General features: G+C 40.5%; 1 protein-coding gene and 1 pseudogene across 1 annotated transcript in view; one reads left to right on the forward strand and one right to left on the reverse strand.

Annotated features, from left to right (window-relative positions):
- MMS22L (MMS22 like, DNA repair protein) overlaps nucleotides 1-2,038 on the reverse strand; it is a 96,264-nt gene extending 94,226 nt beyond the window's left edge. The window contains exons 1-2 of the mRNA XM_086744285.1: nucleotides 1,991-2,038; nucleotides 200-387 (exon numbers count right to left, since the gene is read on the reverse strand). Coding sequence (XP_086600411.1) covers nucleotides 200-378 — 179 coding nt within the window. The 5' untranslated portion in view covers nucleotides 379-387; nucleotides 1,991-2,038. The remainder of the gene's footprint in view (nucleotides 1-199; nucleotides 388-1,990) is intronic.
- A 1,688-nt stretch (nucleotides 2,039-3,726) lies between these two features.
- Nucleotides 3,727-12,954, forward strand: part of LOC147601228 (uncharacterized) — a 213,286-nt pseudogene continuing 204,058 nt past the window's right edge.

The following is a 12,954-nucleotide window of genomic DNA, read 5'->3' on the forward strand; positions in this document are numbered from 1 at the left end:
TGGACCTAGAACATGTTCAAAACAGTGTAACACAATTGCCCTTCCTGCTTTGGTATGCCACCAAGTTGATCTCAGGATCATAAGAGCTGAAGAACAAAATGATTTGGAAACCCTGTCAGCATTTAGAGGCACTGAACACCAGGGAAAAAAAACATCTTAGAAGGGTATTACATTTGTAACTCGAAAAAAAAACCCATACCTCTTAAGAGACCCACTTCCTAAATAAGACTCTGCAGAGAAGCTTCTCCCTCCATTTTGGTTGTCAAAAGCACAGGAAAAACAAGGTGGATTTGAGTTCTCATTCTCCACTTCCATTGCCATCTCCAAGCTTTCAGTGAGAAACGGGGGTGTGGAGGAAGCCACAAAGTCATCATCCATTGTTTCTACCTGATTAAGAAAATGAATAAATTTGAAAACACTCATAGCATTTCTTCAAATAAATGTCTCATTGTTACAACTCCCCATCATCCTTCAGCTCAAGTGAGGACACAGATCTGACTAACTGTAATATCAAACTAACAGAGAGATACCACCAAGAACGGCAAATTATGGTCTCATGCCCTACTACGCAATTCTGCCACTTTGTGCAACGTCATGTTCCTCCATCACAACCTGTTCAGGGAGTCACAGCAATGAAAAGCTAACCCTACAGAAACCAGAATAGCTTCATTTTCTTCTAGTTTAGCTCTCTAAATTGACTAGTCATGAGGTTAGACTAGCACAAGGCTAAAATAAGAGCCAGGAATGCATTACAACGCATGGGTGAGCTACTTTCAACAACATTTCATTTTGTGGTTAGAGTAGCTATGCTATGAAAAACACATAATGCGTTACAGGTCTCAGTTGTCCATGACTTCAAAGCAATATTACAGCTCAAGTTCCTTCTAAGAAGTAGAAAATATACCCCACACAATAATTATGGAACCCTGAAATGCTAAAGCTTTAAAGCTCAGAAAATGACTGTATGGCTGATTCGGGCACAGCTAAAGTTGGAAGTTCCCGTTAAAAAAGGAAAAAGGATGACTTCCTAGGAATCTGAAAAAAAAAAAAAAAGGAAACAAAAGCAAAAGAGAGGGAAGATCTTGTCCAAAATAAGTTCATTGTACACTTAACATTAGTAAATTAAAATTTTATACCACATACTAAAAGAGTAGAACTTGGCAACAGGTGTCTCAGAGTTCTACAATAACATGCAAACAATATAATTAAAACCATTAACTCTAAATTAAGCTTTCGACTTCATTGTTGGCAGTTTTTGATACTGTTCTTGCAGAAAACAGTTTATACTGTGGCTAGAGGTTGGTAATACAGATGCTCGATTGAAAAAAATCAGCTCAAAGAAAAAAAAGAAAACAGTTTCTGTTCTACTTTCCCCCCATCAATTCACACTCCTGCAGCGCAGTCGGCTGCACAGCAGAAGCAGCGCAACTCCAGTGAAAGGACGAGTTCAGTGCTTGTTTACAGCAGGACCCTGCGCACAAGCGTGATACCACAACTGGCAAGGCAGAAAGAAGTACCTAAAGGGAATGCTCTAAACCAGAAGAAGAAAGCAAAATCTATTCAGTGTAGGGTATCAAAATCGCTCCACACGGCAAAAAGTACAAGAAGCGCAGCGCTTCACGGTCACAACTCCCGTCAGTTCAGTACCGTCCCATCACGTCCCTGACGCTGGGGAGCCAACTACCGACATTAAGCACTGCGACCGGCCAGCCACGCCGGAGAACAACTTCCCACGCGGTTGCAATTCGCGGGCAGGAGCTGCAAAACGGCGGTAGAGCCCCCGAGAGCAGCGTCCCAGCCGCCGGCCGGGCATCTGCCACGGCCTTCACCCGCACCGCCCGCGGCCTAACGCCGCGTCTCTCCCCGAAGCCGCTTCCCCACCGGGCCGGGCCGGGCCAGGCAAGATAAGTCAGCCCCACCACATCGCGGCGGAACAGCGCCGGGCCAAGCCGTGAGCACAGAGAAACGGGTAAAAAGAACCACACGGTACCTGGGCGCTGGCAGGGCGGCCACGGCCGCCGCCGCTTTTCTTCCGCTCCCAGACTCTTTTCCGTACGTCCCGCGCGCCACCGTCACCCCAGCACTGCGCAGGCGCCGCGGCGCCGATTGGCCGCCGCCCGCTCCTCCTTCCCTCGCCGCCCGCCTCTCCTCCGCCCCGCGGCGGGGGCCGGCCGGCCGCCTGCTGGCCCCTCCGTTCCCTGCCTTGGTCGCTCTCTCCCCGCGCCCGCCCGAGGGTGTCGGTCGGCCTCACCGCCGCGGGGCGGCCCCCGGCCGCTGCGGGTCGTCGGGCCTCAGCCCGCCGCCTGTAGGCCCCACCCCCGGCAGGCGCGGTCCCTCACGGCCCACCCGCAGGCCCCGCCGCCGCCTCCCCCTCGGCCTCAACTCCTGCCCGTCCCGGCTTCTGCCCCTTGCTCTCCGATCCCCCTCCTCCTCTCAGCCGTGCTGTGGCCACATTTACCAGCCCCAGCCCCTGTTAGTTCCCAGTTTGCTTCTTATTCGCCCGGTTCTTGAAATTTAGGTGGGGTTTCCAGGCAGCCGCTTGCCCCCCACCCAGCCGGTTGCGCTCTCGGCAGCTCCCCTCCGTGCCCCAAGCCCTCAGTTTCGCTGCCTGTCCGGGCATCCCTTGCCTGGCCAGCCACCACAAGCGGTTTGTGGCCACCTCTACCTGAACGTCACCATCTTTCCCCTGCTAGTAAGTGTCCCGATCAGACTGCCGCTTCCGAATTTTCTTGTACTTCAGCTACCTTTCTTTGGTTTCCTTTTCACCTAGCCTGAACTTCATTTTCCTCGTTCTCCTCGGCCGCCTCTGTTCACTCATCCCCATGCCTCCTCACAGCAATGGGCAAGAGGTCCTGGTCTTTCCTGATGCCTTACAGACCCTGATCCAACCTCCCCACGTCTGTCAGGTACTGCTCCCATCTCGAGATGCAAGCAATTCTCATCAAGCATGGGAAGCGGTGTTCAGTACATTTGAAATCCAAGCTGGGTATCGCTCTTTTCATTTCCTGAAGTGCCTTCATTGAGTATGACAGACACGACTGAATAGGGGCCAGGGAGAAAGTCCTAAAACCTGTGTCTGGCATAACTTGGCTTAAAATGCATACTGTGCACCTAGCGGCTTCTAGGTCTTTTTAATAATTATTGTAGTATTTTGGGTTGCCTTTGTTTGATTTCATTTCAAAATGGTCTTCCAGTTTTGCTCGGTTTTTGGGGTGTAGATTAGCAGCAGTGCATTAAACTTTTGTTTCTAATGAGAAAGTTGCTATAAAAAAGTTTTGCGGTTGCTGCTACAGCTTGCTGTGAAAACTCTCCTGTGATTAAAAACACTTTGTTTGCTCCTGTGTCTGTAAGAATCTCTCTTTTCCTTCTTTAAATTCCTGTCTAATTAAAAAAAAAAAACAGTACATCATGGTTAAATAAAACTGTACCCAGCATAACCCTGATTTCCATATGCAGATTTATCTCCACTGACAGCCCCCTCTCCCTCTCTTAGTCTTTCTGTTTCCTCTCTCCCTCCCTCTCTCTCTCTTTCTCTTCCCCTCTCTTTCTTTTCCTCTGTCTTTTTGTCTCTCTTTATGTCTGTTGCATTATGTCTGAATAATTTTCAGCCTTTTTTTTTTCCTTCCCCTCTTGCACACATATGCTAAAATAACTAGACAAAGATACAAGGTGGTTGCTGCAGTCTCTGTCTCTAGGACAAAACCAAGAAAGCTCATGATTGCAATGCCACCTTTCCTTTTTTTTTTTTTTTTTTCTTCTATTTTTCCCCAGCCATGCTCGATGATTAAACTTCCCCAGGATGGGGAAGAAAAAAGAGCTGGAAATGAAATTGGGTTGAGGAAAAATCCCATTGAAGCAACTGCAGCCAGTGGTGTCTCCTGCCAGATGTGCTAAGGTTCCTGGGGTCCTTAACGCTAAAAGGCAGTATTAAAATATTTTGAGACAAAAGCTGCATCCGTAGTGATCATTTTCTTTATTTAACATGGCAGCAGGCGCTGTGTGGGGGAAAATCGACACGCTGGATGTTGAATTGGACTTTTCTCCTTTCTAGGATGAAAGGATGTTATCTATCCCGTGCCAAGAGGGAACTGAGGTAAGAGAGCTGATCCAGCTCCTGCTTTTTCATAGTATATTTCCTAAGCATCTTTTCTGAAACAACCTATATCTATATATGTGTATATTTATGTATTTCTATGTGTGTATATTTACATACTCGGTTTCAAGTCAGTAAGTGGCAATGTTTTGGTTTTTTTTTTCTGTCTTTACATCAACCTAGAGAAAGTTAATGCACAATATATATTCAGAGCTTGTTCAGAAGGGTCATTTTGTGGTGTCTTTTTCAAATACGTTTTTGTTTCCAGAGAAGACTTCAGCAGTGACATCATGGTTGACTGCTGATGTTAAAACCGATTTTCAAAGTCTTAAAAAAAAAAAATGCCGGTAACTTTATGATCAGAAATTGTACTGGAGATTCGTTTGCTCTATTTTTCGGTTGTACTCTAAATATTGGAAGTCTTATTAAAGCGATAGTGAGGGTTTTTTATTATTATTATTATTTCTAGCACAGAAGCGATGAATGCTGCATAATTAAGTACAGTATTTAATTTGGCTGTTGTGAAGCAAAAGAATAAGGTAATAATTTTTATTGTACTAATCAGACTCAAGATGTTCTCTGTGTTAATTGGGTTAAAAAAATCGCAGTACTTATTAGAAATTCTAATTTCACAATGCAGCACTGACAATAAGCTCAGCCAGTGAATTATTCACATCTTTAATTTGCTCTCTTAATGACAGTGTTCTGTAATCAGAGTGCAGAGACTGCTTCCTATGCATTATGTATGATGTTCAGGACTTAAATGCAGGACATTATGAAGCCTCTCAGTGGCTCAGTAATTAGTTTTCCACAAGACAGGGCTTAGATATTCACAGATAAAAGTCTACAGTTGAGATAATGTTAAGGTGGTGACTCATGCTAACAAAAGCAGGGAAGTTCAAATTTAATGCTGAAACTACTCTCCATTCTCCCTCATTGTGCGTAGGTGCAGGGGGAGGGGAAGAAAGTCTTCAAAACTAGCCCGCCATGGTGAGTACACAGCGGACAGCCTAAGGGGGCAAAACGGGGACTCATTTCACTTTGGAACGGTGTTTTTAGGAACTTTACTGATCGGAGAGTGGAGGTGGAGTTGCGTTTTTTTCCTCTTTTTAAAGGTTGTGAAGAGGGCAGTAATGCACACATCATCAGAGAGCAATCATCAGTAGGAGAGATTAAATGTATTTTGAGAGATTTTATCTGAAGCACAGGCGTTTGTAACTTCTGCCAAATTAGCATGTCTTGAATGGGAGCTACTTTGTTATGTGTGGAAACTTTGAGAACACCTGATGCTTGCTATGTTGCTGTTGTGCCAACTTCAGCTGTTATTCTCTTTACAGTATACACATTTTGGAAAACATGTTATTTTTCTAACGGTTTAGCTCTCACCATTCAAAAGGTGAATCATAATGCAGGCTTTTTTTCTTTTCCTTGGATCGTTTACCTGGTGTTATGTCAGGTGATTTAAATGTAGGGAATATGCATGGTTATGTAACTTTCCTACTTTATATGCTGCTTATTGTAGAATAAAAGCCAAAAATATTGAAATGAAGTTGGAAAGTGTTATTTTTTCCATACTTAGTAGGTAGTCAGACTGGCAGCTGTACATTTGTCCCGAGTTCTCACATTAGAACAATAAAACATTTTGACTAGAAACAAAATATCTGACTAGAGAAAGTTATTTACCCATTTTGTGTTAAGTCTCCAAAGATTACTCTGAAATAAACATATTCTTGTGCACTGTTTGCAGGATTGTCATTCTAATTATTAAAGATAATCTACCAATAAAAGTTATAAGCTTAAGTTTAAAAAAAATGCTAAAGTTCCCAACTTAATAGTCAAGTACAAATATGAGATTAAGAATTTTGAGTACATCTAGATTTTTGAAGCAAAATATTTTTAAGCTAATTCCTTTAAAAAATTTTCACCAAAGACTACGTCTGCAATTCAGTGTTATTAGCAGCTGTTGCTAGTGTTGTCTGGTTTTAAGGCCATGGGACAAGTTACTAAGTCATTCCTCTTAGTAAACAAAGTGCTGTATATTGTGACCAGATTCAACATTATGGTTATGTTTAGTCCAGTCCTGAAAGTAATTATCGTTAAACTGTTGAATAAAGAAGCTGCAGATCATATCAGTGTAGCTAGGTGACCTGTAGCTAGAAGATTGTATCAAAATCCAAGTGATTGTCTACATGAAGAAATTGCTTGAGTCTTTTGCAGAATATTACTTTCATTCCAAGTCAAGATCCCACAGCAAGTGGTATTGTAATATGATATCACTGTCACTATATAGCTACATTTTTTCGGTCACTTCAGCATAGAATCATACGGTTGAAAAGGACTCCAATAAGGTGTCATGCCCACTCCCTGACTCTTCCTTCAAAGCTAGGATCAGTAAAATGTCTTTTTAAATGAACACTTGCTTGTATTCATAAAGATTTGTTATAATTCCTTATCCAAGTAATCTATTCCAGCATTTCACTAGGCTTCCTGTTAGAAAGTTTTTCCTGATTTTGAATCTTAAACTTAACTTGCTGAAAGTAAATTACTTGAAGCTGTTACTTTTTGCACAGTGGTTACAGGGAATTTATTTTCCTCTTTGCAGCAGACTTTTACATATTTGAGATTCTTACTCATATTTTCACTATATTCTTTTCTTAATCAATACCCATTAATTGTTTTCTTCTTTATAAAAAAAAAAAAATATTTTTTTTTCTTGTACTTCAGATCGTTAATTCTTGTTGCTGTCCTCTGGCCTCTCCCTGTTTCTTCTTTCTTGAAATGTACTGTTCCAGACTAAGGCATAATATTCTAACTGCCATATAAGTTCTACATTTTCATTTTAAAAAAAAGTAGTTTGTCACTTCCGTTGTTTTCTTAATAAAATATTAACAATCTAACTTGTACATTACAGTTGCAGTGACATCTGTTAATCCAGGATAAAATCTAGTACAATATGAAAAGACACAATGTGTGTTTGAATAGGTTTTTAACTCAAAGGTTTGTGCTCTTAGTAGGAGTTTTCATGGATATATTATCCAGTAGCCTTAACTCTTGTGGTAAGTACCTGTGACTGACCTGATTAGTGATGTCCAGTTGTGAGCTATCATACTGAAAAGAATATCTGAAGTATTTGATCCTCAGGGGATTGTTTCAAGGTGTAGAAGCACTATCGAACAGTCAAAATTTTTGCCTGGGCCTCTGTTGTAAAAGAGCTTGGGTAGCCAGAAGTTGTTCAAATCTGAACTTTTTCACATAACCCCAGCCAGATTGGACAATATGAGTCTGAGGCACTACAGCAGTCAGGTGAGAAAACTTTTTTGTGAAAGTGGCAACGTTGTTCATGGCAACCAGAAAATAAGATCCAGGGTTAACTGCAGCAAACATCAACAGTATGTTTTAGAAAGAAAAAGAAAATTGTTAGAAAGTTAGCCCATTCTAACTAGCCTAGCAGATTCATTCTACATCTGAGCTATGTATATGAGAAAGAGCAAATTGTCCACTCAGTCTGTCAGAGTAAACTGGAGGTCAATTCATTTTTTGCTCTGAGGAAGGAAGGGCCCACTGTCATTCCTAAGTCAGAGGAAGACAGTTCATACTTGAATTGTCATAGTGTAGGAGGAGAACAACATTTCCAAAGCCAAAATGGAAGAGTCACGTGAAGAATTAAAGATGACTTGTGATGTTTCCAGGGGATCAGGGTTAATATAATCTTGTCATGAAGACACAGTGACTACCAGTGAAAATTTTAAGGACTTTTATGTGATTATGCAGACAAGTATTTCATACATTTGGAATGTAATCCTATTACTGTCCTCTGACTGGCCTGTAACTTCCCATGTTCAGGAATATTGCAAGTTTTTTTGAGTGATCTGTTTCATATTTCTCTTTTTGTTCTAATATCAAAAAGCTAAGAAAATAGTTTTAACTCAGTGCAATTTTTAATGATATCACTAATAAAAAGTTAAGAAAAATCCATCCATAATATATTTCCAGGAGTAGTCTTTTGTGCTTTTATTTATATTGCTCCAGGCTCAAGTACCATTATAAATATTAGGTTCTGAAGTGGTATGATGAGTTAAGTATTTGCAAATGTCTTCTCTTAATCTAGTCTAATAATGCAGTCCTTTCATATGCATAATTCCCATGAAAACCAGTGGGAGTACTACATTGTAGAAGGAATAATGGATACATATGCCAGGGTTTCTCCCTTTTGAGTCATTATTTTAACTTGATTGGCAAAGAATAAGGTTAACCAAAAGAAACATATATTGACAGTGGAGAGCTATTGATAATATTTTGAATTCAAAATTAATCTATTTCTCCACTGAAAGATGTGTGCCAATGGAATAACAGTAATCAGAATATCTGATAGAAATCTCAAATGCGTTTACATTCATTAATGCTTCCCAGGAAATATTTTGCATGTAGATCATATGCATTCTAGTCAGTAAAATTCCATATAATTGACTCAATATTAGGAATTCCAACCTACATATAAACCTATGTATATATTATATAGAATAGAATAGTGATAAATATTCATACTATAAATTCAGTTTGGGCTTTTTTGCAAAGTCAGTCTAGAAATAGCATAATGTACTGTATGAGTTCACGTACTCAATCTTCTATAAAATGTAAATCTGTAAAACTTTGCAGTTCTTATCTGCATCCATAGTAGGCCAGAAAAAAATAATAGTAAGAATGCTTAGTACTGCACAGAAACATCTTGCTGCTTCCAACTGGCTTCTCTTCTGTCTTGTCATAGAATCATGGTTAGGGTTAGGGTTGAAAGGGACCTTCAAAGGTCATCCAGTCCAACCCCCCTGCAAGGAGCAGGGACATTTTTTTACTAGATCAGGTTGCTCAGAGGCTTATCCAACCTGGCCTTGAACGTTTCCAGGGATGGGGCATCCACCACCTCTCTGGGCAACTTGTTCCAGTGTTCTACCACCCTCAGTGTAAAAAAAATTTTTCCTAATATCTAACCTAAATCTACCTCCCTTTATTTTGAGGCTGTTACCCCTAGTCTTGTCACAACAGGCCCTACTGAAGAGTTTTTTCCCCGTCTTTCCTGTGGGCCCCCTTTAGATATTGGAAGTCCACTATAAGGTCTTCCTGGAGCCTCCTCTTCTCCAGGCTGAACAGCCCCAACTCTCTCAGCCTGTCCTCATAGGAGAGGTGCTCCAGTCCTCTGGTCATCTTTGTGGCCCTCCTCTGGACCCTCTCCAACAGGTCCATGTCCTTCCTAAGTTGGGGCCTCCAGAACTGGATGTAGTACTCCATGTGAGTTCTCACCAGAGCAGAGTAGAGGGAGAGAATCACCTCCCTTGACCTGGTGGCCACGCTCCTCTTGATGCAGCCCAGGATGCGGTTGGCCTTCTGAGCTGCAAGGACGCATTGCCTCATCAGTTGATCTCAAAGTCTTTGCCAAAGTAAATGAGCAGATGCTCTGCCTACCTAATTTGTAAAACATGGGTGTAAAATGATGTAATCTTTATTTTGACAGTAACCACTTAAATAAATATGGCTAATACAGACATTCTGGCTGAAGAGTTCGTAATAGCAAGCTTTAACGTGACTGTACAAAAGAACTATTCTGAAGGGTCTGTCATGGAGAGAAAAGGAGATGTTTTGTTCCCAGTGCCTGGAATCTAGCCTTCAAACAGCTAGGTCTATATAATAACTGAAAATAATGCCACTTATGATCTGATCTCTAGATGTCCATACTATAATCAGAGTATGAGTTGTACTATCCTTCCTGCAGCGAAAATAAATTGCCAGCTGTCTCACATCAAGCTTAAACTACAGAAATGAAAATACATTGTCATGAAAACTTTATTGGAAAATGTCTCTCAAATTAACTAGTGGCCAGAAGTAATGAATCATATCTAGTTCTTTTATGTTCTAATAGATTTTTTACACTGAGGGTTTTGGAACACTGGCACAGCTTGTCCAGAGAGGTGGTGGATGCCCCATCCCTGGAAACATTCAAGGCCAGGTTGGATGACGCTCTGAGCAACCTGATCTAGTCAAAGATGTCCCTGCTTCTTGCAGGGGGGTTGGACTGGATGACCTTTGAAGGTCCCTTCCAACCCTAACCATTCTATGATTCTATGATTTAACAGTACTTATGAAAGTATGGAAGCTGCTATTTTTTTAAAGTTAAAATTGTACAATGGTAGTAAGTATCAGATTACATGCTATAATTTCAAGTAGGTTGATAAAAGCTGTAAAATTATGCTATAATTATGTTTAGAGCTAACTACTTTTAGTCAACCTTATGCAGTAAAACAACACTCCAAAGATATTTTAATTTATCCCTTTCTCAGATTGATGTGGTTTTTGATCTGTGGCTATCCTTTGTGGATTAAATTAGAAAAATAACCTCTCTCAGTTCAACTCTGAGTGCAAAGACAAGCTGAACGTTCCAGGAGATTGTGGCAGCCCTTCTTAGAGAAAGGACTGAGGCAATAGTCCTCTCTTATCACTATTGCTTTTGGGTAAAATGCACTTTCAAAGGTATTTATGTTTCACCAAGAGATGAACTCTGAGCATATTAGGGCTCACCCTTGCACTTGTGTAGTCCCTTGTCCTGGTGCATGAACAAATATGGTTCTTAGCAAAAAAAAAAAAAACCCAAACAAACCCTAAGATCTGACTGTTTAAATTCATGACAAAAATTTGTAATTTTATTCCAGTGTGCTGGACAACTGCTCACTGGAGCAGACATTTGAATAATCAGATACTTGAGAGTAGATTCTTTCTACACTAATAGAAGGAAAAGAGGTCTTTTTTTTTGCTTTTAGCATAATGGATACCAGAAACAGTATTGTTAGTTGAAATTATGAAAATTGTTTAGACTTAACCTGGGGGAGGTATTAGCCTATTTAATTTGGGGTTTTTTGGGGTGTTTTTTTTTTTTTTGTTAATAGAAGGTATGATATCATAAAGCATGCAGAAACAATTGGGGATAAATCTAGCAGGAAACTTATTGAGATATTTGGAAAAGAGAATAAAATATCACTACTCAACTGTCATTCAACTTTCTAGGTATTTAGCAGTAGAGAACACCTCTATACTGCTCAGTAAAGCAGGTGGACTACAAAAATTGACCAAGTTAGTAGAACAGAATAGACAGGAGAACTTATAGTGAAAACTCAGCAAATTATTTTAAAATGGGTTTATTTTAGAGGTTTTAAAAAATAGCAGCTGATTTTTTTTTCTTTCTTCAAGTTTTGAATATGCAGTTTGAGATATTTCAAAGTGACCAAGCTTTCTGAATCTTTATTCTTTGGAAATTCTGTCTTGTTACTGAAGTTAGAATTCATATTTCTAATCACTTCTGAATATTTTGATCTTGATTTTTTGTATTTCTCTAAATTGTACTTTAGATATTCACAGGAAGGCAGGAAGCATTTTTAAACAAATGTTGCCAGTCATCTTTACTAATTGAATCTCTTGTATATTAGCACAATTATAGAGCCTCTTTGAAATCAATACTGTATCTTACTACTTCTTAGAGCAAGCTATTATTAGCACTGAAATCAGCGAGATATGCCAGATAATTATAGCTACCCAAAAGCCACCTTTCCATTATAAGTAAACAGTAAGATAATTAACCCACAAGATTTTTCCTGACCCTAAGCTGAGGGTTAGTCAAGCTGATTATGTCATATTTAAAGTGCAAAGACACCGGCTAGGGTCTCAAAAAAATAGCATCATTGAATTAGCGTATTGTTTTGTCCAACCTGGTATATTGTACATCTTAACACACCAGTTAAATTGGGCACAGCTTTGTGTTGATGCAATACTGCTGTTTGCTTCTGCTTCAGGAGCTGCCTTTAGCCTAACAAATTTGTAGGGTATCTTCCCAGTATTCTGCTCCAAACACAGCCTGCAGTCTCTCACCATATCAGTTTTGAGTAGTAGATTTTGGAAACTCAGGGTTCAAAATGTTAATACTTCTCAAAATATTATTCGTTGGGAAGGCAAAGTAGTCTTCTATTTCACTAGTGTTAACACTATGAACTTGCTTTTATTCCTATAATGTAAACACTGTTAACAAAGTTAACTAAATTGTGTGAGGCTTAATATACAATAGTCTGACAGGAGATTCTTTTTCCATTTAAATTCTGCATTGTTAGGCTGCAGTAATAACAGATCCATTCCACTCCCCCCGCCCCAAAAGTAATTTAGTGGGAAATAAGTTGAAAAACATCTGGCCTTTTTTCTAATACCTGAACTTGGACTTTCTGTGTGTCATGTTTCAAGACTGTGGTAGTTAACATCTTATCAAAGCTTTGTTCATGGACACGTTTTGGTGCATCTACTTCACTCTCATGAGACCCCACCTGCAGTACTCCATCCAGGTCTGGAGCCGTCAACATAAGAAAGATGTGGACCTGTTGGAGTGAGTCCAGAGGAGGCCACAAAGATGATCAGTGGGCTGGAGCACCTCTCCTGTGAGGACAGGCTGAAAGAGTTGGGGCTGTTCAGCCTGGAAAAGAGAAGGCTCTGGGGAGACCTTATTGTGGCCTTTCAGTACTTAAAGAGAGCTTGTAAGAAAGATGAGGACAAACTTTTTAGCAGGGCCTGTTGTGACAGGACTAGGGGCAATGGTTTTAAAATAGAGGGGGGTAGATTTAGATTAGACATAAGGAAGGCATTTTTTACAATGAGGGTGGGGAAACACTGGAACAGGTTGCCCAGAGAAGTGGTGGATGCCCCGTCCCTGGAAACATTCAAAGCCAGGTTGGATGAGGCTCTGAGCAACCTGATCTAGTCAGGGATGTCCCTGCTCCTTGCAGGAGGATTGGACAAGATGACCTTTGAAGGTCCCTTCCAACTCAAACTATTCTATG

Source organism: Chlamydotis macqueenii, chromosome 3 (genome assembly GCF_036417535.1).
Source record: "Chlamydotis macqueenii isolate bChlMac1 chromosome 3, bChlMac1.mat, whole genome shotgun sequence".
Taxonomy (NCBI): domain Eukaryota; kingdom Metazoa; phylum Chordata; class Aves; order Otidiformes; family Otididae; genus Chlamydotis; species Chlamydotis macqueenii.